This window comes from Morus notabilis, unplaced genomic scaffold, assembly GCF_000414095.1.
Source record: "Morus notabilis unplaced genomic scaffold, ASM41409v2 Scaffold1028, whole genome shotgun sequence".
Taxonomy (NCBI): Eukaryota; Viridiplantae; Streptophyta; class Magnoliopsida; order Rosales; family Moraceae; genus Morus; species Morus notabilis.
Window position 1 is genome coordinate 214,401 of NW_010362289.1, and position 27,342 is coordinate 241,742.

General features: G+C 37.3%; 3 protein-coding genes across 3 annotated transcripts; 1 reads left to right on the top strand and 2 right to left on the bottom strand.

Annotated features, from left to right (window-relative positions):
• The first annotated feature begins 2,153 nt into the window (after positions 1 to 2,153).
• LOC21391891 lies at positions 2,154 to 9,368 on the top strand. The gene is made up of 14 exons (XM_024167840.1): positions 2,154 to 2,601; positions 2,751 to 2,856; positions 3,021 to 4,732; positions 5,237 to 5,363; positions 5,547 to 5,664; positions 5,755 to 5,838; positions 6,338 to 6,790; positions 7,091 to 7,186; positions 7,304 to 7,474; positions 7,605 to 7,781; positions 8,108 to 8,221; positions 8,336 to 8,518; positions 8,931 to 8,975; positions 9,111 to 9,368. The coding sequence occupies exons 1-14, from the start codon at positions 2,376 to 2,378 to the stop codon at positions 9,243 to 9,245; spliced, it is 3,747 nt and encodes a 1,248-aa protein (XP_024023608.1). The 5' UTR covers positions 2,154 to 2,375; the 3' UTR covers positions 9,246 to 9,368.
• Positions 9,369 to 9,912: 544 nt separating this feature from the next.
• Positions 9,913 to 14,556, bottom strand: LOC21391892 (hydroxyproline O-arabinosyltransferase 1). The gene is made up of 8 exons (XM_024167832.1): positions 13,659 to 14,556; positions 12,988 to 13,055; positions 12,677 to 12,878; positions 12,415 to 12,512; positions 12,262 to 12,331; positions 11,648 to 11,719; positions 11,400 to 11,513; positions 9,913 to 10,184 (listed from the first exon to the last, which is right to left on the bottom strand). Exons 1-8 carry the CDS (start codon positions 14,058 to 14,060, stop codon positions 10,125 to 10,127), a joined length of 1,086 nt encoding a protein of 361 aa, XP_024023600.1. The 5' UTR covers positions 14,061 to 14,556; the 3' UTR covers positions 9,913 to 10,124.
• Positions 14,557 to 14,979: 423 nt separating this feature from the next.
• LOC21391893 (neurochondrin) lies at positions 14,980 to 21,627 on the bottom strand. The gene is made up of 19 exons (XM_024167833.1): positions 21,408 to 21,627; positions 21,094 to 21,283; positions 20,495 to 20,657; positions 19,876 to 20,012; positions 19,445 to 19,548; positions 19,225 to 19,320; positions 18,840 to 18,933; positions 18,573 to 18,693; positions 18,176 to 18,375; positions 17,858 to 17,949; positions 17,712 to 17,767; positions 17,178 to 17,267; positions 16,792 to 16,891; positions 16,423 to 16,527; positions 16,265 to 16,337; positions 15,900 to 16,063; positions 15,564 to 15,618; positions 15,343 to 15,453; positions 14,980 to 15,203 (listed from the first exon to the last, which is right to left on the bottom strand). Exons 1-18 carry the CDS (start codon positions 21,408 to 21,410, stop codon positions 15,398 to 15,400), a joined length of 1,899 nt encoding a protein of 632 aa, XP_024023601.1. The 5' UTR covers positions 21,411 to 21,627; the 3' UTR covers positions 14,980 to 15,203; positions 15,343 to 15,397.
• Between the last annotated feature and the right edge of the window lie 5,715 nt (positions 21,628 to 27,342).

The following is a 27,342-nucleotide window of genomic DNA, read 5'->3' on the forward strand; positions in this document are numbered from 1 at the left end:
ACTCTCTAACTGTTTTTGTTTTGTAGCATTCAGGATTATGTGGTGTTAACCCTGGGGATGCTGTTTGTATGGACAATGGTCAAACCATTGCTCAGTGGCGGAAACTCTACTTCCAAAAGTTTGGGGTATGATTTTTATGTTAAAATAATGTAGTTTTGTTTCATGTTCTTTTTTGCATGTTATTTGAAAGGTGTATGAATTTCTGGTGTATCCATGAGCGTACGTGAGAAAGCATGGGGTATATATTGCAGATAATTTGTCCTTTGGAAACACACACACACGCACTCACATGTATGGATGTATGTACTGCATTCCCGAAATATATGTCACCTTTGCTCATTATAGGCATAGGGATCAATGATATCCCATAACTGTGCATATAATTTCATATAGGTGCTGGTAAGGGTCATATGAGACCATTATTACTCCCTTTATTTTTAATCTTTATTATTTCTTAAGTATAATTTCTTTGTTGATAATAAGGTAGGGTTTTGGAGAATTGTTTGGTCTTGGTCTTTCCATGATATAGCTTCCTTTCTTACCTTTTGGTTCTTTGGCTCTTGGCTTAGGTGGTGAAGGAGTGTGGAATGAGCATGAGGGTGTCTTTTGTCTCAAATTTCTCAAATAGCATTGTGTTCAACTTGAGCATTTCCTTGTAGTCAGTCATAATAGTTTTCTATTTAAACTGTGTTTTCTTTTGAATCGTGAATTGAATTTTTGATTTGCATGTGTTTGAAGCAACGAGAACACTGGATGGTGACGTTTTTATGATGCTTTAGATTAGGGTTTCAGAAGAGCAAATTGATTGGGACTGGCCGGAAGGATTATCAGCAACTTCTGGTTTGGTGAAATCTAGAACGACTTTGCCCAATATTTCACATTTGGCTCATTCATCTGGAGGTTTATCAAGGTCTGGACAACTTTCAGATAATGCAATGTTATCAAACCTTCATACTAACCAGAGTATGGTTATTGATGCTTCGCAAAATAAACAAAAGAGGGATGCTCAGGCCAGTAACATACCTCTCAAGGGTTTAATTGACACTTCTCAGAGCAATATGCACCCTGCAGTAGGTTCCCGGGTAACCAATTCAACAGTATCCAAATCTGTTGGCAGTGGTCTACAAGATGGTTGTCAGTCCATTTCTGCTTATACTGATTTTATTTTGAAGAACAGAGATTTGTCCATTACCCGTCCTTCTATGCAGGATTTGAGAACCATAAGTCAAAAGTCTGATTTCACCATGTTTAAAAATGCACCAAATAGCATCTTTGTGGGCAGGGATGCTGCTTTTTCAAATATTGAGTTGAAGCTCGGGCAACCATATCAATCAAGTCAAAATTCAAAAATTTCAGATCGACAAGCACTGGGATCACATTTATTGGACACAGTCATTAATCCTTCAAAGTTGGTCTTCCCTGGGCAGATGATACACAATAGTGCGTCAAGATGTCTTCCTTAAACAAACCTCATTTTCTATCTTCTATAAGTTATTCCTTTATTTCCATTTTTGCCTTAATTTGATTAACAATTTGTGTGACAAATACTTTTATAACCTTGCTGCATTGCAGGCTGCAGGGGAAAGGTGGAACTTGGGCAATCTCTGTACTTTGCTACTGGCTCATGTAGTCCCAACATGAAAAGAGAACAAAACCAGTTGAACCTTGGGAACAATGGATTTGAAGGTAGCAATATCAACAGTGCTTCTATACTAGAGAAATCCAGAGGCAACCTGGTGCAGAGTGCAGTGGTTCCACTAACCAATTTCAACCTTTTAGCTGAGAACAATGTGCAAATAAAGCCCAGCGATAATATTCTCAATTGCTTAGAGCACACTGCAAACCACACACAGTATTATGAACCTCGCTTTGCCAAGTGTGATTCATCCAATGTCCTGTGGAACAGTGGAAATGGCTTAGAAAGGCAATTAAACATTAATGAAATGAGTTCCCATGGACTAATTGACAAGGGTAAAGGGGTGAAACTTATTTCAGAGGGATCTTACTTGAAGGATCCAGGGAGTAGAATTCACAAAGAATTTGAGTTTTCAACCTCTCGTTCTCAGGTTCCAGCATCACAAGGAAGCAGCTCTGATTTATATCAGTGGTCTACTGTACCACTTGAGGCACCTGAAGTCAGAAAATTATGTAATTATCCTGAGAATATTCCTTCCTTTGGAAATTGTCTAAATGTTGATCATGTCAGTCAGAGATCTTTCACTTCATCTGTTGGATCTGGGATAATTTTACCATCACAAGTCGTTACAAAGGGCCACCCTTTGGCGACATCAACTCATTTGTTAGATCAGACTCCATCATTGCACAGAGAAGAGAGCATTGGTGTTAGCCCCCATCTCCTTGATGATAATTTACGAATGCTTGCACTGAGGCAAATATTGGAGTTATCTAAGCAACAACATGCCTTTCCTTCTTTTGGAATGAACAAACGGGATGGAAGATGTGATGGTGTTTCTTATTTACATCATTCCTTTGCTGAGTCTCCAGCAGCTGGGGAACAATTTAATGGACCCGGTCCAATCAGTAGTAGGGAAGTTTCTGAAGCCACTGCAAAAGCACGCTTAGGCCTAGCTGGTGCTACTAGTAAGTTTAGTGGCGATGAAGGTTTTTCTTCTTTGATTGGCAAGTTTACAGTTGCTTTTTGACTATTAATTAAAAAATTTTCTTAAAGAGTAATCTTATTTTTATTGTTGCATTCTGGAATATTCACAATAATTTTTGTCTTGGAACAGGCATGACTGGCTGCTGTGATTTGTCGACACTGATAAGAGGAATTCCAATACATACGAAAGAAATTGCTGTTCAAGGTCAACGTTCTAGTGAGCAGTCCTCAATGAGGTTGGTGTAGCAGCCCCCATAAATAACTCTTGGCATCTTACTCTATAGATTTTGTATCACATTTTCTCCCTGAAAGGATCATATCAGCTTTCTTTAAGTCTGATGTTTTTCTTTTTCCTTTTTCCTTTTTTTTTTTTCCTTTGTAAATGTTTGAGACATCGTAGAAATGAAAAGAATGTTGCTGGACCAAGTGAGCATGAAAAACGCTGCAGAGTACCTTCTATGTGTTCCCAGCGCAGCTGCAATTGCTCAGTACATATGAATTGTTTTACGACGAATTTGGAGTCAACAGTTGGAAGCTGTCCTATTGCCTTAAAGGAGCAAAGAGGATTGGTAAATGGAGAAGCATCTGTCATATTTGGTTCAAAGTTTGCTAAGAATCATATTGTTCAAAATGATGAAATCATTTCTTCAGATCAAGGAGAAAAATTAAATGAGAAACTACCCAACAATATCGGCGGTCATGCTTCCCAGTGGAGAGATGTTCCAAGCAAGGTGAAAAGGGTTTCTACTACGATGTGTAGGGATAGTTCTGCTGAATGCATTAATGTTACGATGCAGACAAAGAACTCCTCTAAAGAGAATGAAACTTCTAATATCTCTTCTGGATCTTCTGCCCCTGCGGTTACTCAGCTGTCAGTTGAAGTTAACAAGACGGATTACTCTTGTGCTGATGCTGGAAATACTGGGTGCGTTAGCAATCTCGTAGTTGATGAAGGATCAGGCATAGACAAATGCTGGTCATCAGATGATGCACGTGGAAGTGAAAGAAGCGAAGATTTTCATGGTGATAATTGTAAGACTAGCTTTACAGAATCTGGGTCTTCCAAGAATGCAAACTGTAAGTCGTCAAGAAGTCTTCTTGATGAGCTTAAGCTCATAAATTCTTTAACATGGAAGAAAGGTCCAAAGCAAATCCAAACCGGAACCTTCCTTAACGAAGAGGACCATCTTTCCATTAAGTTGAATAGATGCCTAAAGAAGGGGAAGAAGAATAGAGATTGTTCTTCTCTAGTACATGATGAAAGTAATGAAGGAACTAATTCCGCTGAATTTCCCTCTTCTGCATCCCAACAGATACATTCCTTATCCAGCCACAGGAAAAATTTTGGATCCTGTTCAAATCAGCAGAATTCTGAGCATAGATTGACTACATTTTCTACTATGAAGAAACCTTCTCGTAAAAGAGACATATACAAAATTTACAATGACAAAGAGGAGAAAGATGTTTCTTCGTGTGAAACTCCTGAAATATCAGCTGCAAAGAGATACAAAAAGGATTGCACTTCTACTTCTAATGGGCGGAGTCTCATTGAGGAGCAAACTCATGGTGGCTCTAGAACAAAGAATAAGTACAATTCAATAGGTTGTATGAGGTCATCTCTTAACTGCCAGGCCAATACTCGTCATTGCAAGTCTAAGCCAATAGTATGTGGGAAATATGGAGAACTATCTGATGGGGAATTGGTTGGAAACATGTCAAAACCAGCAAAAATTGTTCCACTCAGTAGGGTTCTTATGTTGGCCAGAAGATGCACACTTCCCAAGAATGAAAAACGTACATTTACTTCTATTAGAGGGATGAAGACCCACAGTGATGGAGCTGATGGATTCCACCGTTTAAGAACTGAGAAGGAAAGCCGAAGCCATGATGCTGCAGTTTCTGGTAAATTAAATAATGAAACTTTCTTGGAAATAATGAAGAATAGATGCTCCGGCAGAGATGATAAGTTTGCTGAAGATTTGTCCATGTTGGAGATAGAGAGACATGAGAACGAGAAAGCTTGTGGAAAAGAAGATAGTATTGCTCATGCTCGGTTGAAGTCAAGATCTAAGGAAATTCGCAAGCGCAGTATTTATGAACTGGCAGTTGATGGTAAACATTCACGTGCTTTCTATATATATAGTATCTATGTTGTTTTACTCGGCTCACTGAAGTAGTTTACTGCCTTCAAACTTAAAGAGTGCTTCCGGTCATACTAAAAAATTAGCCAAAGTTACTTCTAGGGCAGCTAGTCCTCAGTCTTTGTGCAAAGTTAGAGAGAGAGAGAGAGAGAGAGATCTATTCGTAGATAAGGTAACAATTTTGGTATAGTGTAAAAAGTGGCTAAATATCGTTGCTGGGACTTCAAGGTGGCAACAATTCAATAGGATGTTAGTTTCCTAAGTAGTACTTGCTGCTGGATTAATCAATGACATACAGATTGCTTGAGCCTTGAAGAACAATTGGTGCCTGCTTTACTATCTAGAACCGAATTTAATATCAGTCGGTTCAAAACTCTATTTATCTGCATGCATTCTTTTTTCTGTTTGCCTCTCACTTTTAGTTTCCTTTTCTTGTAATTTTTTTTTCTTAATAATGACATTTGCTTATCACCAGGGGAGGCTCCTCATAACAAAACTCTCTCTCTTTCAAAGGCATCAAAATGCTCTCCAGAAGTTTCAAAGGGTACAATTTTGGGCAATGGTGAAGATGGGACGCATGGATTATGCGAAGTGGCTCAAAAGTAAGCTGAGAAATGGAGTTATACTGTTATCTTATACATTTTCGACATAATTATGGACTTTTGGTTTAGCATGTATTTTATTTTTTTATTTATTTTATTTTTTGAAAACAGTTTAGCATGCAGTTAAAGTATAGCAAATTGGTAGCTTATTGTGTGTGCTTTTCGTTTAACAAATTTGTGCAGATCTCCAGACCAAATATGGTCATCTCTTCCGGTTTCAGAATCATTCTGCTGTGTCTGTGGTAGCTCAGACAAAGACGATACTAATAATTTACTGGAGTGCAATATATGTTTAATCAAAGTATGTGGCTAGTAAGATACTGTTCAAACCGAGAGTTCTTCTTAGTTTCTTTGTAAAAATAGATGCTATTAATTAGCTCATGATTTGCAGGTGCACCAAGCTTGCTATGGTGTTTCCAGAGCACCTAAAGGCCATTGGTATTGCAGACCATGTCGGACGAGTTCAAGAAACATTGTAAGCAAAAGGGTTTTGTTTCTTTCTGTAGTTTAATCCGTATTGTGGCCTCATTTTGTTTGTTTATCCTGCGTGCCTTGGTATGCAAGTCTTGTTTTATGATTTTTTTTTGTTGGATTACTTTCTCCTCATATAAACCTTACCTTAAATATAATCGTGATGAAATTGGTTGCTTTAACCCCGTTGCTCCTTGGAGCCATCAAACCTATTTTTTTTTTTATATATATATATTTAATGGAGCCCAATGTTGTAATGGAAAAGTTAATAAGAATGATATATTTGTGGGCAAAATATAAATTAATACAAAGCTGAAGTCGGAAGGGCTATTAACTGTAGCGAGACATTTAATTTTTTTGGACATGAAGATGACTTTTGTTAAAAGAATATAGGTTACCAATTAATATGGTTCTGATATTATCTTTACCATGTTGTCTCGTTCTTCTTTTCTCCCTCCAGCCTTTTGATGCTCTGATAAATTTATGATTATTCCCTCTTCTAGGTTTGTGTTCTTTGTGGTTATGGAGGTGGTGCAATGACGCGAGCGCTGCGGAGTCGCACAATTGTGAAAAGTCTTTTGAGAGTTTGGAATGTTGAAACAGAATGGAAGGCTTTGTCTGTCAAGGATTTGGAAACACTGACCAGGTTGAATTCCTCTGGTCCTGAACGTGAAGAAGGTACCTCATTTCCTATGTGTCAACCTGAAAATACCAAACCATTGGCATCGGTTGTCTGCAAAATGGATATGCCATACAATGTGGATGTTTTGCGGAATTCCCTTTGTGTTAAAAAGTTAAAGGTGGATAATAGTATCACAGCAGGATTTCTTGATTCAACAACTAAGCAGTGGGTTCATATGGTTTGTGGGCTTTGGACTCCTGGAACTCGATGCCCAAACGTTGACACTATGAGTGCTTTTGATGTATCTGGTGCTCCACATCCCAGAGCAGATGTTGTAAGTACTGAACAAAATAATACTTTAAGCAAGTACAGATATTAAATAGTGGAGAAATAAATTGTCTTTTTGATAATCATGAGCTCAGCTATTTCCGATGGTGGTTAATTTTTGGGAAAACTTGTCTTTTATAGTGGAGAAATAAATTGCACCTCTTTTCAACTTTTATTATCACCAAGTTAAAGTTAGATTAAGAGATTCTTCCTTCAAGTAACAATCGTTGCATATATTTTTTTCTTTTTCTTTTTTCCTGAAATTTGACGGGTTGTTCATGTTCTAATCCTTTTATTCCTTTTCCAGGTGTGTTCTATGTGTAATCGTCCTGGTGGCTCATGTATAAAGTGCAGGGTTTTAAACTGTTCTGTTCGGTTTCATCCCTGGTGTGCTCATCAGAAGGTCTCTGCTCTTGTTATGTTGAGGAAAGGGATCAGTATTGTTTTTTGTTCCTACCGCATTTATGACCTTTGCAGGGCTTCTCTCACGTCTACCATAAACTTTGTTCTTTGTCTGCAGGGTCTGTTACAAAGTGAGGTTGAAGGTATTGATAACGAGAATATTGGCTTTTACGGAAGATGTGCACGTCATGCTACACATCCAATGTGTGAATCTGATTCTGACCCAGCTGACACTGACAGGGTAGCTGGTGGTTCAGCAGTAGAGGAATTAACGTGTGCAAGGACTGAGGTATATTACACGTTGTTTGAGACTACATCCTTCCTTTACCTGCATGTGTTAAAAGGTCGAGTATGGATTCACTGGGTTACCTGAGGTTGAAATGGATTTGTCTGTTCTTTGTTCTTTTGGATTTCTGCAGGGTTACAAGGGCCGTAAACGTGATGGCGTTAGGCATAATTATTGTCAATCAAAGGGCAAAGTTGGATGCTATGTTCCTCAGGAGCAGTTAAATGCTTGGATTCACATTAATGGGCAGAAGTCATGCATACAGGGGGTTCATAGACTACCCACATCAGACATTGAACATGATTGTCGGGTATGTTAAAACGCTTTTTTATACATTGCCTCAAATAGACATGTATGCAGAACGTGCTTCTTGTAGAAACTTGGGGTGTCTTTTATTATCGGCATGTACATTTGCTTACAATTGAATAAGATTCCTGCACATAAACGCAGAACTCTGCCTTCTGGTTTTGTTCTTTATTTTGTGAAAGTTTAGGAGAAAGTTTGAGTGTTCATATAAGCTTGCAAATTCCATTTAAAAAGTTCTTTTTTGTTCATTCATTATTTTAGCAGAATACTGTATTAATTAGATTAAATCCATGCTATAGCTGTTTTACCATGTTGCTTTTGCTATCGCAGAAGGAATATGCTCGTTACAAACAAGGAAAGGGTTGGAAACATCTGGTGGTTTATAAGTCTGGAATACATGCCCTTGGCCTTTACACATCTCGGTTCATATCCCGCAGTGAAATGGTTAGATATTCTCAAGTCTATGACATGGAAATTACTGTTAATATAATTGAGTATGTGGTGCTGTTTTTTTTTTAATTTTAACTGCAAGTACGATGTATTTTTATGCCTTTGTAGGTTGTTGAGTATGTTGGTGAGATTGTGGGGCAACGTGTTGCTGATAAGAGGGAAAATGAGTATCAGTCCGGAAGAAAACTTCAGTATAAAAGTGCTTGCTACTTTTTCCGGATCGATAAAGAGCATATTATTGATGCTACACGCAAAGGAGGAATTGCTCGCTTTGTTAACCATTCATGTCTGGTAATGTTGCTATTCTAGATTGAGTTCAATTCTTGTTTAGAAAGTATTATCCTTGGCTAATGTTATATATCCCCACTGGTGATCATCTGCACCTTTTTAACCTATCACAAATTCGCGTGTTAACTCTAAAACTCACTGATTATGATACAGGGTCAAGGTCCTAGACAGTCTTATATGTCAATCTTTAATTGGTTAAAAAACCAATTGGTTTAAACAAAGTGGTCAATTATTTTTTCTATTTTTATTTTTTAACCACATCAAATCAAATGAATAAATAACTTTTTTTGTCTTTTTGGTTAAAGCACCTCTGACTTCGCAAGATACATGGCGAAGTGTTCTATGTTTGCACCCATTATATGCTTCAACTCATTTTTCTTGTTTATCGTGTCCTTTTTTGATCTGCATGCTTTAGCCCAATTGCGTCGCCAAAGTGATATCCATAAGGAATGAAAAAAAGGTAAGTTTGAACTCGTCATCTTTCTTTCTTTTTTATTTTATTTTATTTTTATTAAGATTAACACCCTCTCTTTTACCCTTCTGTGCCTGTTTAACTGTCAAGTAAATCTTTTTCTATTCCTTGCTGGGTTCATAGGTTGTCTTTTTTGCGGAGAGAGACATTTTTCCTGGAGAAGAGATTACGTACGACTACCATTTTAACCATGAGGATGAAGGTAAGAAGATACCATGTTTTTGCAATTCAAAGAATTGCAGACGCTACTTGAACTAAGAATACAACATTTGTTTCTCGTGTAAATGGTATTGGAGAAGATGCGGGTCACGTGATTGTGGGTATCTCATCATCAAGTGTACCCTATTTTTTACACTCAAAAGTGAATAGAAAGGAAGCTAGTCACCATGGTAATACTAATGTGTATATAAATTTGCAGGTTTTTTTTTTTTTTTGGGTGAGAAATATGATATTGACAAGCTTTCGTGCTAATATTTAAATAAAAGCTATTTAAAGTGAGAACCTCTAATTTCCCCAATTACTGATTCAAGATAAAAAATAAAAAATAAAAAAAAAATCACCAAACGAGTTGAAATTAGTGCATGAGAAATGATAGCATTTGTTTTTCTTAGCGAAAAATGTGTTTGGATAAGCTGCCTCTTTACATACGTCTTTAATCCATTTAAGCCTCCTTTAATATTATCGAAGTCCTGAAACTATTGAAGAACTTCGGTCTGCTATTCGATCGAGGGGATCGAAATGGGTAATTTCATATAGACATTCTCTATGAACTAATACAAGATGACATGTTGACAGAATCATCGACCAAAATGCAATCTAAGCTACAAACATCAAAGGAACTCGGATGCGGGATACTAGAGTCCGTTCAAGATTCAACAACATTATCCGAGTATTACTTTTAGCCAAAAAAAAAAAAAGTATTACGAACCAAGAAAATCCTTCCATTTTATATAATTATAGATTATAGATTATAGATTGTCAAAATAAAACCGGAGGGATACATTTGTGTATACTTATGTGCATAAACCGAAACAAAGAAGGCTCTTTGTCCAACACAGTGGAATGCATATTTACGAAAAAGTCGAGAAGCCGCTCATACAATATAGTTAGTCTCTACAGCGGCTTCAGCCCACTCGTCTATGATCCCCAATTTGGAATGTTTGCCGTGGCCTCATTGACCATTTTCACAAGAGTTACCTGCCAACACACAAGATAGTTAAATTTATAGGTTTCTACTTGCCCCAGCTCAACTTTTGAAATTTCTTTACACAAATTGTTTGTTTTTTTTTTGTTTTTTGTTGGAAAATTTCAGATGTGCCCCCCACATTACGAGAAAAATTCTATTCTCGCCCCACTCAGTAATTGAAATTCATAACTATGTCCTTAGCTAATAAAGAATCCATCGCTTAATTTTTTCAGTACTGCGCCTGGCAAAATATTCCGGCTCCGCCACAAGTAAGGGTTTTTTCTGTTCCCATAGCCTAGACAAATTGACTCAACCAACAACACCCTTACGCCAATTCTCTCACCCTCCATAGTTGTTAGCGCGTCATTGAGAGTCTGAGACCTAGTCCAGAAAGGGCTGTCCTAAAAATAGTAATTACAAACTGTTAACTTTTAGACTCTGCATATCTACCAGTATTCTTCTCTCCATCCCTATAGCTGGCAAGCATGTTCTCACGTCCCAGTCTAGGACCACAGATATTTTATACTTAATAAGCAGCCAAACTTAAACCTACTAAAAACCTAGCCATCCTCCAAGTCGACATTATATTGACATTTTGTCTATTGATAGTTCAATGGGGAATCTTTTGACTAGACGATACTAACATAGATCCAAAGAAGAAGAAAGAACAAGGCAATAAATAATGAGACAACGGAAAAAAGAGTCGGCCTTGACTAGTTCCTCTGGATCAGCTAATCGGATCCACATAGATGGCCAATATATCATATAAAATAAATCTGACAAAAATCCTGGCTAAAATAATAATAATAATAAAACCAGATTGCCAACTAACAGGAAAAGGGTGGACCAAACGACAGTACTGAAATTTATGTAAAAAATCAATAGTATATTATTATCTTATTAATAAAGATTCTCCCTCAGACCCTCTTTATCTCTCTCTAAGATGTGAACTTATGATCATGACCTACTCATTTATCCTCATTCCCCTCCTTTTACTTTCATCCAAAAACTCAATGAGCTGATGAGCACTTGTACCAACTCTTATGCAAGTCACCCCAGTTCTCGCCCGTATCTAAAATGTTCAGGGAAGAAAAGTTTCTGAACAGAAAAACTTAACACTATTCATAGAGGCAAGTGGTCGAAGTGATATTTTCGTTAAAGATATTACACCTATATTTTATGGTACGCGATGACATGATAGGACTACAAGGTAGAATGAAACATACCACACTTTCTGCAACACCAGGTGGAGGTAGAGGAAGGTTTCTTGGCATAGGAACCTGGGTAAAAGACCTTTTGTCGAACCTCCATTCTCCAATCTTTCCATAGGTTAATTCACCCTAAATATCGGAGCAATGAACAAAGACAATAAATTAACAGTTCTTTTCCGGCTAAATCGAATGCAGACAGCAAGATGCGATGCCTGATGAGTACTACCGCTTCCATGTTGAAAAATAAATCAATAACAAAGTACCTTCAAATTGTAGTCACATCCATAAGTATAATGAATTATGAACTTGTTCCCAACTTCTTTATCCCATGGAGGCTGACATGCACCGCAAAAAAGCAAGAAGTATTATTTTAAGACAAGTAAAATAAAATACAATTAAGAAGGCTGAAAATCATGGGAAAAAAAGCATATTTAAAGGGATTTCCAGTAATAATTGGAAGAAAAAGTATGTTGGAACTAGGAAAATGACAAATCAACAATAGTTTTACTTTCCGGAAAAGTTCAAGATAGCGTGAAAGTAATGCATGTATGGCATTGGCGGGAACGGATGAACTTATTGTTTCCAATCTCTAAATGACTAGGAAAATCTCTTAAGAACATGAACAGTAATATGCGATATTATTACGAGGCGCACATAAACAAATTGACGTTTTAGATATACACATGATAAAAGTTTAATCTTTGAGAAATGTTAAGAACTTCATGGAAACACCTTAGTGTTGCGTGTAGATTGTATAATCGACAAAGTGTGTGATAGTTTCAATAGATAAAATATAAAACGTGATAAATATTTCATTAAGTTGAAATCATGGTATACTCATATTGTAAACGAAGAAAGAAATGATAATCCAACCAACCTGAATCATGAAATCCTTGTATAAGATGTTACCAACGCCGTGTAGAGCAGACGAAACAGCATAAGCATACCTATTTCAGGATACAAAACTAAGTAAGACGTAAAGAACCAAATGTAAGGCCATTAAAGAAGAGGAGTTCATTATAGGGCACACATTTCAAGAACCCAACCAAAAGCTTTGTCTGTTTCGGGATCCTTCTTCATTGCCAAGGAAACATTCATCCAAGTTGGAGCAATCTTCTTGAGAGATTCCTGTAAATATTTAATTGAATATTAGCACACAACTAAAAAGAGGATTAAATTCATAAACTGCCACTGCATGTTTAGCATTGTAACAATATGCCCCCCGAGTTTGCTTTGAAATTGCACCAAATTTTCTGCCTCCGCTAACCTTCTGAAAAGATAAAATTGCATACCTTTCCAACAATGACAGGAGAATTCCCAATTGGGTCGATTCTGGTTATTCGTCCTTTGTCCTCGGGGAAGTACTTCCTGAGGACTTTCTCATATTTTTTCGGTTCAATATAAAAAAAGGGAAATGCAGCTCCAAGCCCATCTGTAGATAAGTTGGGTATAGGCTTAACAATAATATGATCTGGCTCCGCCATCAGTATGTAACTGGATACACACAAGAATAACACATACAACGTCAAGCCAAGCAAAAGTAAAGACAACGGACAACCAACTCATCAAAAATTGGAACTAAGAAACAAATGGTATCTCTTACTCTTCCTTAATGTCAGCTTTCTGAAGCCATTGGACAAATGCCCATGGCCTGTTGAGAACTATATAACCCTGTGTGGAGAAGAAATGAGGTTAGCAACTGTTAGAAAGTAATTTCTTATAGCACATACAACAACAGTCAAAAAGACAGTAACAACTAATTTGATCCACTAATGTGATAATCACACCCAACGTGAGAGCCATATACACTTTCAGTCACCGCAAAATTTCATTATAACGGAAAAGAAAGAAGATTACAAGAGAATCGCAATCCTCGCGCTTCTCACACAACAGTTAATACACTGATCAGCAAGTCATTGGCAACTCTAAATTCTTATCATGTAGCTCGAATGAAAGGAGAAACAAAAAAGAAGTCTATATCAACAACGACAAGAATTATAAAAACAATACATCAAAACAAAAAGGCATGAAACTAAGAGCTAAACAAGAGCACGAAGTCAACGCCGATTCAAACGACGGCACTAAAACCACCAAGTCCGAAAACAATGCAATCCTCAGCTTCTTTTTCACTCACTCGAAGAATAAAAACCCAAACTTTCCATTCACCGCCCCCCCCCCCAAAAAAAAAAAAAAAAAAAAAAAAACTTCCCCATTAGAAATTCGAAGACTTTTTTTTTGGGTGAAAATAAAAGGGTATAGATGAGAAAGATGAACCTGATCCATTCCAGCGGGCAAAGGCTGAGCGACGAAGGTGGGGATCTCGTCCGTGAAGTTGTCGGGATTGCCGGAGTGGAGGATTCTGGTGAAGCCGCCCATCTCGGAATTGGGAGAGTCCTTGAACTTCTTGAACCAGTAGTACATGATCCGGCACTGCCACGTGTTGTAGACGGAGTCCGATGCCGTCACCGCCGTGTGGAAGAGCCGCTTCTGCTTGGAGCTCGCCTTGGAGCGCTCTAACGGCATCTTAATAATGGGGTCCACCGAGATCGACGAATGCCGTGACGGCCCCGGGAAGTCCTGCTTCAGAGGGGCATTCGCCGATATTATTATGTTGTATGTGATCAGAGCTACCGAGAACGTTACCAGTGCGCTGAAGAACAAATTCCCACAACCCATTTTCTCTTCTTTCTTTCCCTTTTTTTTTTTTTTGGGTTTTTTCTTTTCTTTTTGGTTTTTCCCCCTCTCTTTAAGTATCAACGCCTATCTCTCTCTCTCTCTGTTTCTGTACATATATTATCCATGATTCCATGAAGTTGTGTATGTCAACTATACAGAAAGAAAAACGTTTTTTTTTTCTTTTGCTACTCTCTCTGTGGGACTAAAATATAGAGTGGAGGCCCCTAGAGGGAAGGAAGATAATTGGCGGGTTCGGGAAGTCGTCGCCGTCTGGCTGGTGAAGAAATTTGGCTGGCAATTTTCCCTTTAGATTTTGCATTCATGGGCTTGTTTCTCTACTACGTGGGCCTTTTATTTCTTATTGGGCTTCAGAGAAATTGAGCCTTGAACAAGAAGTGAACCAAAACAGAAGATTAGTGTTGGACTTGGATCCGAAGGAAAGCAGCGTAAATTACGCTGCTCTACTGTGTAGTCAACACGCTTAAGGCGCTCCTTCCCTAGTGCATCCTCCCTACATGTTCTCTGATGGGAACAGGGAATAAACCTAACGATCATCTCCAAATAATAATAATAATAATAATAACAAAAACAAAAACAATAATCTCTGGAGCAAATATGTTATCACATACAGGGTATACTTTAAAAAAAAAAAAATCATCAAGTAAACTAAATTTCCTCTTATTCTCTTTTAAACAAAAGGAAAAAAAAAAACAAATTTTCTTCGTATTATGAGAATACCTATGATAAAAGCAAACTTTAATCCCGTCATTCAACGCAAAATGTCAAGAGAGCATCAACGGAGGACAGTGGAATCCTCAAGCACGAAAATATAATAAGAAATGTGTCGAATATAATTATTATTATTTTTCTTTTTTTTAAAGAAAGTGTGGAATTAATTCTACCAAGCTAGACTGAAAAGTAAAAAGAAAAGACATTTATTACGTATATTACATAATATTACAAAATTAATGGAAAATATATATGACAGTCATACAGGTAGAACTTGCAAAAACAAGTCAAACTCTTCAACTCATTGCGTTAATATAAAACCTGCAACCATGAGCTGTTGCGCCTTCCTTCCGTCATTGCAGATTGTTGAAACACAAAGATGCTTCTCTTGCTTCCCTCTCTTTCATTGTCCGTCTGAAAAAATCCCAAATAAAAAATAAAGTAAACCAACCAGATATCCTTTTATAACATCTTTCTAGTCGGACAATATGCCATTTGATCTATAGAAGAATATACAAAGAAAAATACGAACTTCAGAGATATAGCTAGCTACCTTAAGAAGAAACAAAGAGCCTATGTTTTACTTTGTTATAAATTACAGTCTTGAGTTATCTCTCAACAGCCTCTCGAACGTGAGGAAACCGAGAAGCCCATCGATTATATCCTAAAACACGTCGACAACAGGGGAAAAAAAAAATCAACGATCTTACCAAGAATAGATTTTATGTCATCTGAAATAATCAACGCTCGTAACTATACTCATATCAGGCAAACCTGCTGTAACAATCTCTAGAAGATCCATATTTGCTTCGGCATCACTAGACATACCCTGCAATAAATGTGAAAGGAAGGATGAAAGTTTCTAGCATTTCAACACTAGTTAAAATAATCAAAACAAAACTACAGTTTGATGAAATTAGTCATAAACATATGCACCAGAAGGCATGTAAGAGATAAAACATAATAATCCAAACGAAGTATAATCCTCAACATTTTGGAACACATCAATAATCCAAAAATTAAATTTTTGGCTAAATGTTGGTCCTGTGCCTCAGTTTCCCTTCCTAGAGACAACAAATAAAAATGATGTGAAACCAAACGTAACAATACCTGTCCCCAAGAAGCCATACTTCTAGCAATGAGCCGACAGAGGCTGTTAAGAGTGCTTTCATCGAAGTTTGAATGACCGACAAGAGCATCCTCCGATGTAAAATCAAATAGCAGTGAGCAAATGCTTGATGCCATCATTGTAACTGATGGATCATTGATGTTCTCTGCATAACACGTACATGAATTTCAATGAAGACGCACGACTAGCAACATCATCTTTTGTATTTTAATTTTGAAAGCAAGAAAAAAAGAGAAGACAGTCAAGATGATGGCATCATAAACGACGTCACATCAGATGAGGAAAATGATACTTCTACACTAGGAAGTGTAATTGGCTTCCAAGGAAGGCAATCAGTACGTGGTACCTGTCCAATATGCCAATGCCTTCAAGAATTTAGTAACAGTTGATTCATCCAAGGGGAACAGCAGTTGCTCTTTCTGCTTATCAAAACAAAGAAGGTTAAATGCTTCAAAAGGACTGATAAAAGAAGTCACATGGCTGCATATAATTAGAATAAGCTACCTTCAAAAAAAGATTCAGGATTGTGTCACATGCCAAAAAGATGCTGCCATTATCCTCAACCATACAACTGTCTCGCCCAATCAAATTTACAAGGCAATCAATAACCTGCATAGACTCAACAGGAGTGTTAAATTGCTTTCAGAGAAAAAAGATGATTCATATTCTCAATCCATCAACATGACCTGGAATCATAATGAAATTTAACTCACTTTACAGCTTTTAACCAATCAAATTCCATTTGATATGCTTCAGAATAACATAAAGTCAAGTGCAGGATAAAACTTGCAAAGAATAGAGGTAAAAATGGCCATGCCCAAACATTTGATGAATGGACACAAAAAAGATAAGATATTTTTCATACTGACTTACAGCTTTATGCCCTCCACAAGAAACCAAGGCTTTACATCCTTCAGTCTTCATTGTCAATTGACACAGCATTGGAAGCAAAAAGCATACCGAGTAGAAGGGTCTGTCATTAGAATGGTTACAAACCACGGTCATACTTCATGTTTAACATAAACTAATATTGATGTATTTAATGAATAATATATTGAAACAATATATTGAATCATGAGATTCAATACATCCTGTTTAGTAGAAAGACGGATATTCCTTGCTCATTATCAAACAATCACTTATTCACAAACATCCTATGGGGCTAATAGTTTTCATTTCCCATCTCATGGAAAAAAACCCTCTCACAATGGGAGAAAGAATTCAGTCCATTAGAGAATCGTAATAGCAAAGTTACAAACCTGGTTTCCTCTTCACTTTCGATAGAAAGCATAAACCCCAATAATTCTCTGACCTTCTCTTTGCATGCAAGAGGTGTTTCTGCAAGATAGCTGAAACATACACATGTTGACACGAACAAATCAACTGCCAAGTTCTAATAACATACACAGACAGAACATTATGACCTCTTCACTGTAGCATCATTAAATAAAAAAAAATTAAAAAAAGAAAGAAAAGAAGAGCCACCCCCAAAAGCTAATATGGAACTCTTATTGTAATTTGTTCCAACTAACCTTCTGTAATAATAGGAGATTTTATGGTTCTTTTTTCTTTTTTCCTCACTAGAGCAATTTAAAATGAATTTTATGAAACAATTTCTCATGTAAATATGCACTGAAAGACCAGATATAGTCTTTGGTAATGCATGGTCGTACCAAACCTCATATCACAGAAGGATATTGTCAACGAAGGTAAGAACATATGCACACATAGAGGGTCTTCCCAATCATCAACAAAGCTTGAAAAGCTAGTTTAACATAAAGAAGCAAGCATACCTCCCAATAACTCGCACTGAAGCAAGAAGATCATCTCCTTTCCTTTGTCCATGTTCCTGTAAGAATCAAACGTCAAAAAAGAAAAAAGAAAAAAAAAAGAAAAGAACAAAACATAATTTTCAATACATCAAAATCACTGTCATTACCTTCGCATCTCGTAAGTATTCTAGAACTACATCAATTGTCTCATTAAGTCCCTTGATCACCTTTGTAGAAGTACTATCATCAAGAAGGTCCCCTAATAGGGTAAAGAAGATTAACATTATCACAAAAAAAAAAAAAAAAGATATATATATATATATATATAGAGAGAGAGAGAGAGAGAGAGAGAGAGCTTAAGCACACATTAGACCCTTCAGGCGCACCGTTTCAACAAGATCATGCATACTCATTTGTTACTCCTTGACTTATAAAAAAAGAAGATGACACTCACGGGTTCAAATATTTGAGAATTTACAGCATACCTTCATTCTCGCTCAAGTTTGATATAAGTTTAATTATCTTTTCAACTAAGGAGAAGGCAATGGCGACATTTCGTTGCTTGAGATGGATTGTCTCATCAAAGGATGAAGAACTCTTCGATGCTTCATATTTCAAATAGGCAAGCTCATTCAGAAGAACAGCGACTTCAACACGTGATTGCCCTAGAACAAGCAGTAAGCACCTGATAAAATACACAATGCACCAAGTAGATCATCAGGCCTTTCCTCGATACATGCACAAATATAGATAAAAAAATCACAATCACATGCGTGCGTTAACTACCTAGAATTACCTAAACCTGTAGTATAGAACAAACACATGCACCACGACCACATAAAATATGCAGAGAGAAAAGATTCAGTGACTCTGTTAGCTTACCTATCAGCCGAAATAGGTTCTTCCAAATTGGGTAGTTGTATCGGACCTATTAACCACTTCTCTCCTATTATGGATATCATAGCCTTGGCCAGAATTAATGCCTGAAACTTTTCAGCAGGTGCTGCCATTAAATGACAAGAAAATTAAGTTTTTTCCTTCTGCAAGAAATGAAGACCACATATGACAAAAGACCGTTCAAATCAGTATACTGATTCCATCTATTACAAAAAATGGAAAACATACGTGACCTAAATTAGTTCAACATACCAACACGGTTCTGTAGAATAGCAGCAATACCGTTGCGCATAAAATTTGTCCAATTTTTGTTGGGCAGTACACGAAGAGCATCATAAAGTGGTGCCTACATAAAAGTGACTAAAAAATTAGCAAGTAAAAAGCATATCGCTGATATAACACTGGTTCTTCAATTAAGATGTCATAGGAAAAATTAAGTAGATGCCTCAAAGTATAAAAGCATAGAAGTGGCCAAAGACTTAAACATTTTCCTTTTGCCTTTGGAAAAGAAGTGATGCAACCAAGAGCAAATAATAGAAAACGTAGCAAAAATTTGCTAACAAACCTTTCTTAATTTAAGTTAGCATGTTTCATTAGCTAAATGTCTTGTAAATAAAATATGAACAATATTGCATACCAAATAGTTTGAGGAGAATATGGCAGACAATAGGTGCAGTGCTTCAAATTTGACAGCATCGTGCAAGACAGCAAACTGCCTTGCAATTGTGGCCACCTAAATTTAAAGGAAACACTAACTAAATCAGATTATATATATATATATATGTATATTCGACAAAAAGATGCTTATTTTTATGTGCATGGAATTAAATATTTGAGAAGAATAAAAATATTCTCACGATCAAGGAGAGCTCTAGGGGATAGCCGTTACAAACAACGTCCAGAGACAGCTTTGAAAGTAGTACTTGCACAAATTTCATAGCAAGCTCCATCTGATGTGAACCTACACAGCAATCACATCTCGTGAATTCTTTGCAATTGAAATTGGTAAGCACTTGTTGTTTAAAGAGTAAAACCAAAAACAAAAACAGGCAAAGAAAACTTATTTCAAACAAGAGGGGGACACATAATAGATTAATAGCAAAAGAACTCATCACACTAACACAGTTTTATAACAGAATAACATTTTTCCAATAGGTCTAGATATTTCAGTTTCCTACATGGCGTATAATGTCATACAACAAAGAATTGAATAACTACATAAAACAGAGCAGTAATAGTGCAACAGGCCAGCAACTAGAAATTACCATTAGAAAATAAAAGTAATTACCATCTGGAAAGGTAGGCATGTGAGAAGCCAACACTTTAATGCCTCCAGATTCATAAAATGTAAGAACTCCATCTTCAGAAGCAGATGATACCAGATATAGAAATTCATAACATTCTTCAAGTACAGATGACGCAGATCTGCCCAAAAAAAAAATGATTACGGTCAATTTGAGAAAGAAAATGATTACTGGATCAATCAACACTAACTATAAAATTCTTCCAAAAAAAAAAAAAAACAGAGCACGTGTGAGTATGCAATAACAGCATTTTTGGATTAGTAGTATTCTAACATTTTCCTAAGCTTCCCCCAAATTTCAACGGCTATCTAAAAAAGAAGACGAAAAACAAATTATAATAAGCTAGACAATAGTTTTGTTTTTTTTTTTTTTTAAAGTTACGCAATACTTTTTTTCCCTCCTCTGGTTATCACAAACTTTATCAACAAAGTTTCAACCGAAGAAGCTAAGGCCTCATTCAGTTCACATATTCGAGTTTTTAATTCGAGTTAAGATGTGATTTTATGTGAGAGCTTTTCACTGTAGCAGAAAAGTTAGATGTGACTTTTTGTGAGAATTTTTAACTGTATCAAACTCGAATTGATGAAATGAACGAGGCCTTACTCTTTGGACAGAATTTCCAAAACCAATGGAATCTTTGAAACCATATCTTGTGAAGCAGCAATATCGGGGACGCGACAGAATGCAGCAAGAACAGTAACCGACAATTGCAAATATGCATCCCGGTTGCCACCTGCATTGCCAGTAACGGTTCCTTTTCCAGCTCCTGTCAAAAGAGGATGAGAAAAAAAACAAAAGAAAAGAAGAGGAAAAAAAAGGCAAACGAGAATTTAAGGACAATGAGAATTAAAAATAAATATAATAAATTTGAAGAAATGAGGATTTCAAATGTCAAGTTACATGTACAGATGTTCTTTACTCACTCCAACTAGATTTGCCTTGAATAATTTAAGTAAGATACTATTACTCTCGATGATCATAAAAAAGATACTTAATGATTCCAAATCTTGATTTCAACTTCAATAGTTAAAATCCATACAAAATTTCGGACATTTACAAACCCTAAACGCAAGCCAAAAAAAGGCCAAATAAAGCTGAAATCGAGAAGCAAATACAAATACGATTCCATTACTAACTCCAAATTCACATTGTCACTTTGCACGTTTCAGACGAAAAGCAGAAGAAAGGTCGTGAAAATTTACCAGTCCAAAGAAGGCGATCAAGAAAGCGAACACCGACGCAGTCGTAGATCCTGCGGAGGGAGGGGAGATCGTCGCCCTTGCAAAATTTTGTGACCAAAAGAAGACCGGCGAGGCGCTGTTCGTCTCTCTCACCTTTCAACAGCTTCAAGCAATCATCAAGCGCAGGAGACGACTGTTCTTGTTGCGACTCCTGAAACGCAGAGGCACCAAGAAGTTTCGAGAGGGAAAAGAGCAGAGATTGAGGAAGGCGAAGAAAACTGCATAAAAAAGAATGGAAAAGGAGAGAGAGGGGAGAGAGAGAGAGAGATTCTCACCATGGGAGGAGAGAAATCGGGTGCTACCGAGTTGAAAGGAAATCGAGTTTCTGAGGAGTTCTTGGGACCGTAGCGGGGAGATTTTTGGAGGGTTTTTTGAACGTTGGAGAGGACTATGGACAATATATAAGATGCTTCCGGATGCCTCCGTTTCTTCTTTTCTTTTCTTTTTTTCCCCTGAAAATTCGAGAGTTCGCCCGGAAAATTAGAGAATTTTTGGCCCAATAAATATTCCGCATTATTCTAAAAAAACATATTGAGATTTATACACTTGATATATTAGTAGATCATTTTTTTAATTATTAGATGTGCATAATTTTAACGAGAGAAAGTCTATGTATTATAAACTACTAAAAAAGATTTCCATATCTTTCTTTAAATTAAAAAAAAGTCCCTATCACACATATTATGGCATAAAAAGGACAAAATTGAACATAAAAATAAACATAAGAACAAAACGACAGATAAGTCGAAGTACAACAATAATATAAAAAGCAGAATAGATACTAAAACGACAACAAATAAAAGAAAACGACAATATCTAAGAAAAAACGGCAATAATTTTCAAACGGACAATATATTATAATTATAATTATAATACTAAAAGGCAAAAAACGATATGATATGGAAACGACAATCAGCTGTACATGAGAAGAAAAAAAAAATCAATAACGACGCCAACTGAATATGAAAAGTAATGTACAAAATGGCATAAATAGCAAAACGATCAGAAATGTAAACAAAGTCCGGTAAAACAACGATTGAAAATTTGAGCCAAAAAAAAAAAAAATTAAAACGACATTAAGTTATAACGACGCTAAATGTTTATTGCACAACGTCTAATATTCTATAAACGACACCAAGTGAAAATGACGCTAAATATTTAATGAACAACGTCTGAAATTCAATAAACGACAATAAACATTAAACCCCGTTTAGAAAAAATATTATTGATACCCAAAATTTTACAAGGTATCGGCCCGGCCCACATCCAATGAATACGACTCCATGTATGGTACGTGGACCCACGCCACGTTCGGGGACTTCTATGTGGGCCGTGGTTTGGCAGGCCAAGGAATGTGACCGGGCCTATTTTATCCGGCCCAATTAGAGCCTTGGCCCACTTGGGGTGGTCTTGGGTTTATGAGGGAATTATGATAACGTGGGTTATGGAGGAAATTAGACAGAGTAAAACAAATTACCTAAGCTTGCAGTAGAAAAGCCTATTGGTCCATTACCTTGCACTAAGAGACAAAGTGGCATTTTTTCACGTCTTTCCTTTCTTTCCCGGGAGGCAAATGCAGTCTCTTCCCCAAAGAATAATAAGGAGCCAGGATATACATAAATAAGAGAGGGCAAGCTCTTGATCGTGTGGCTGCCACCCTCTGACCTCACCCAAAATGGCCACAGAACCCCATTTGGCTGCCCAATGACCTGCTTATTCATCTATGGGGTAAACCTTCCTCTGGGATCAACGAAAGTTGCCCCTGAATCCCACTGGAAATGTCTTACTGACGGGGACCTTTGGGGGGGATTTCAACCAAAGTTCAAAACGGCTGGCGGGAAAACTTCCCTCCCCTTTACCACGATCCTGGTCTATAAATACTGTTGTCCGAACCTCTCAAAGGGGGATGATGAGACAGGGGAAAGGAGGAAGAAGGGCATATCAAAGTACTCTATTCTAATCCCTCTGGATTTCTGGTTTTTATCAGAGCGACCGACGGAGAATCATATTCTCCATAACTTCTGACAGCGTCCCACTAGAACAAGTTTCTAGGCGTTCTCCCCATTGGAAGTGGTAATAAAATCTCCCGAAACATCGAAAGCCATTAACCATAGCCCAACACCTTGAGATTGACTGTTTTGCTACCTTCACACACTACGTCCGTCGGAATCATTTTGTTCACAAATAGAGAAATATAACCCCGTTACCCACTTAGAAACCTCCTCCATAAACCGGTCACATCTCTCTCCCACACTATATGCTCACAGGGAGATCCCCATCAGAGATTCTTCACCGTCACTGAGCCAAAGCCGCAACGAGTGTCACCCTCGAATACCGTCATCCTCGGGGTCATCTAGGTTTTGCCTACCCCAGCCGGGGCCAATCTCATCCCCTCGGCCACCGTCGACACCAAGAAGTGCCCTCGGCAGCTCTCCGACCACATCAGTCAACGTGAGTACAGTCCTCATGAACCAAAAGGGGCCACGCGTCCCCTACCTTCCACGTTGACAGGCCCCCACCAAAAGAGCCCCAACAAATATCAAATCAAATTTTTTTTCCTCTGTAAACATTAAAAAAATATGTGAAATACGTGCATCCTTATATATTATACACATTAACTGTTTAAGGCAATATGAAATCTATTAATCAGGTCACTCGAAAAATGGAAAATTACCCCATATCTTCTATTTAAGTTAGAAAAAAAAAAAGTTGATTATACACCTAAAAAACTAAGTGGACGTTTAGTTCATGGATTCAGAATCATGATTCAAAATTATTCTCGATTTACGTGTATTTTTTGTGAGAGAAAATACTGTAGCGAACTATGAACTATGATTCAAATCATAGTTCGAATCCCCTTACCAAACAGATCATTAATATCATTCCATTGAGAGGACTTATGACATTTAAGACTTATGACGTGTAAATGTCAGGGAAAAAAAACAAAAATAAACAATGTATTGTATATTTTAGTACTCAAGATGATAACGCGTGTCTTGTTTCAAGTGAAGAAGGGGATACTTATAAAAGAATATGGAGGCATTTGACAGTTTGCTTCGTACAGTGCTCTGATGAAGACCTGAACACTCAATATTGTTTGGAGTAAGGTTGTTAGCTACCTTTCTAATTTTGAGAAAAAGATGGTTTGAAAATAGAATTGAATATTATTAAGTTCTGTCATGGAGGAAAACTGACAGCGTTTTGTCGGAGCATTTCCATTTGAAGTAAGTGTGTCAGCTTACTTTTTGAAATTGATAAAAAGACTCATAAAAAATGAGATGAAAGGCTTATGGGGTTTTGTTCTGGAGGAAAATCAACGGCACTTTGATGGAGCATTGCACACACAATTCCATTTGGAGCAAAATCTGAACTACCTTTTGTAACACCCCGAAGAATAAAATGAGATTAATTAAGGTAATTAAGATTTATTAGTGTGTCTAATCTGGTTTAATAAATTAATTATTGATTCATAAATGTTTCTGACGTATAAATTTAAACAATTCTAAGGTATTTAAACATTTTCAGTAAAAATATTTTACTCCAGAGGTGTGTGTGGGCACATCTCTGGACTGTCATTTTAAATATTGTGACACATGTCCTTTCCTTTTCTTTTTCTTTTCCTTTTTCTTTTTCCTTTTCCCTTTTTCCTTTCTGAGCACTCTTTCTTTCTCTATCTCTCTCGTTCGTTGCTCTCCCTCTCTCTCTCCCGTTTTTGTCTCAAACCAACTGAATCTTGAACCAAAGAGAGATTTCAAAGAGTTTCCAACATCAAGAGAAGGATTTGAGGTAAGATTTCTGGAAACCTCTCTTGAATCTCAAGATTTTCAGATTTAAAAACTTATTTTTTGGTTCGAAATGGATTTTGATGGATTTTGAGTAAAACCATGGTAGAAATTGGAGATCTTGGGTTCTTTGGACTTGATTTAGTACTTAGAACCTGGATCTAGTGGTTTTCCCTTGAGATATTTTGAATTGGAACTGAAGTTGCAGGTTTTCAGACTGATTTTGGTGAGTTTTCCTCGCCCTGCTGATCCCACCGGTCGACCAGATTGCACTACATCAGGTCGACCTGTGCGGTCAACCGAAGTGCACACCACCGGTCAACCAGTGGTGTTGCACTGCTCTGTTACCTGTCAACCGGTGTACACTGGATTTGACCCTGTTTTGACCTCAGTTTTTTAGGAGAACCCAAATTAGCTTTATTTGAGGACCTAGAATGAATGGATTAGCTTCTTTAATTCGTGTTCTGAGATTGAAAACCCTTGGAATGATGATTTGAAACATGAAATGGTTTATGAAACTGGTAATTGATTAAGGCGCACTAATAGGAAATCAAAGGATATAATTGAGATTGAGTTGCTTTAGGAATGAGAATTGGAACCTAAAGTGTTGTTTTGTATCAGTTCTAGCTGAGGACTCGGATTGAGGGGCTTGAGGAAATGAAAGCCAGAATAGAGTAACGCTAGCCAGGTTTGGTACTTGTGAGGTAGGATTTCTTACCCATTTCTTTGGCAGCCTGATTTTAAAAGAGTTTTGGCCTTGCAAATGTTTTAAAGAAAGGGCATGTTTGCAAAAGAAAAGCATGTTTAAAACCATAGCTTGATTTTAGCTATTGGAATTATAATGAACGGTTTCATAAAGTTTAATGAATGATTTCTTAAGACAAGAGATCTTGCGAATCGGTAAACCGACTGATGGCCTAAATGGGATGTGGAGAGTACATCCTTGGGGACAGAACCCGAAACCCGGCCCGGGGGTGATAGGCTTGTGCATGTGGTTGTATAAGTAATTTATCATAGTATAAATTACTTGTTGATGCCTGTAATACGGAGATTTTTAATTATATTTCCTTTGAGAAAAATGATGTGAGGTTCCAGCTGTTGTGTTGGAACTGAATGTCTATATTTATTTCATTGTTTATTCATTATTTATTTACTCATTTATTTATTTATTCATTTATAAAGCTATTTCAAAATATATCCTACTGGGCCTTTCGCTCACGTTTTATTATTTTATAAATGTTAAACCCCTCCCAGGCGATTCTAGAAGCAGGACGGAGTAGTTGAGTTGCTACCACCTGATTTGGAGAGGATTGTGATCATCCTCCCTGTGTACAAATGTAAGAATTTGTAAACTCTGTACACTCTGATATTCGGATTTCTAGACTGCGGTTGATATCTGTAATGTTATTTGCATGTTCATGTATGTACAATACTGCATATCCTGTAGGTGAAGCCCTAAGTGATGTTAGAAGTTTGAGTTCTAACCTCATCCTTGGAATGTACCTTTCAATTAATCAGGATGCTTGTTTAGGAATTTTCTAATTATTTTATTCTTAATCACGCTTAACCTCTAAACGAGCCTCCACGTCACCGACCCCTGTCCCGGGGCGTGACAGAGTGGTATCAGAGCCACCACAGGATTATACATGCATGTGTGACATCATGAATCCACTAAACAGTCTAGTTTCTTTTTAGCTAAAGAAGATGTCACCGCGTCGTAGGTCTATTAACAACCCAGCACCACAAAATTAAGAGCTTATGGATGCCATGTATGTCGCTTTCCAAGGAATGGCCACTCGAGCTCAGAATGAGCGACCGACTGAGGATAGGAAGCAGGGTTATTTCTGTGAGTTTAGGCGTGCACCTATCCCCACATTCAATAGTGAGGGAGGACCTTAAGAAACGGAGTATTGATTTGACTCCATAGTTAAACACCTGAACACCATGGAAATACCGGAAGAGTATTGAGTGGAATTCGCAGTGTATAAGATGGAAGGCCAAGCAAGTACTTGGTGGAAACAAGTGAGGAGAAGGCTTGACGTTGCGGGAATGACCTAGGATCAGTTTGAAGCTCTCTTCAATGACTAATACTTCCCTCAGAGTTATAGGGATGAAAGGGCAATGGAGTTTATGTCCTTGTTGTAGGGTGATTTTTCGGTGAGGGAGTATGAGGCAAAATTCAATGAGTTGTCCCACTTTGCACCATCTCTAGTGGAGTCTGAGCATTTGAAATGCCTTAAGTTTGAGAAGGGTCTTAAGAATTCTGTAAATAGACCATTGGTGGCTCTAAGAATTCAAAATTTTTGAGACTTGGTGGCTGCCTGCTGCTACAAGCGTGAAACAGGATAACTTAGCTTATCAGCAAAGTAAGGAAGCAGCTGGTTGAGTTTTTGCTTCTGGTGGACCTTCTGTTTTAGGTGGGCCACAA

Coding starts and splice junctions, on each gene's coding strand:
- LOC21391892 (XM_024167832.1), bottom strand. CDS start 14,060: ATGGGTTGTGGGAATTTGTTCTTCAGCGCACTGGTAACGTTCTCGGTA. Junction 12,879..12,987: donor AAAGCTGACATTAAGGAAGA/GTAAGAGATACC, acceptor GTGTGTATCCAG/TTACATACTGATGGCGGAGC. Junction 12,513..12,676: donor CTCCTGTCATTGTTGGAAAG/GTATGCAATTTT, acceptor AAATATTTACAG/GAATCTCTCAAGAAGATTGC.
- LOC21391893 (XM_024167833.1), bottom strand. Junction 19,549..19,875: donor CATGCCTACCTTTCCAGATG/GTAATTACTTTT, acceptor ATTGCTGTGTAG/GTTCACATCAGATGGAGCTT. Junction 15,619..15,899: donor GTATGGCTTCTTGGGGACAG/GTATTGTTACGT, acceptor CATTTATTGCAG/GGTATGTCTAGTGATGCCGA.
- LOC21391891 (XM_024167840.1), top strand. CDS start 2,376: ATGCTTGCACTGAGGCAAATATTGGAGTTATCTAAGCAACAACATGCC. Junction 5,839..6,337: donor GGACGAGTTCAAGAAACATT/GTAAGCAAAAGG, acceptor TCCCTCTTCTAG/GTTTGTGTTCTTTGTGGTTA. Junction 6,791..7,090: donor CACATCCCAGAGCAGATGTT/GTAAGTACTGAA, acceptor TTCCTTTTCCAG/GTGTGTTCTATGTGTAATCG.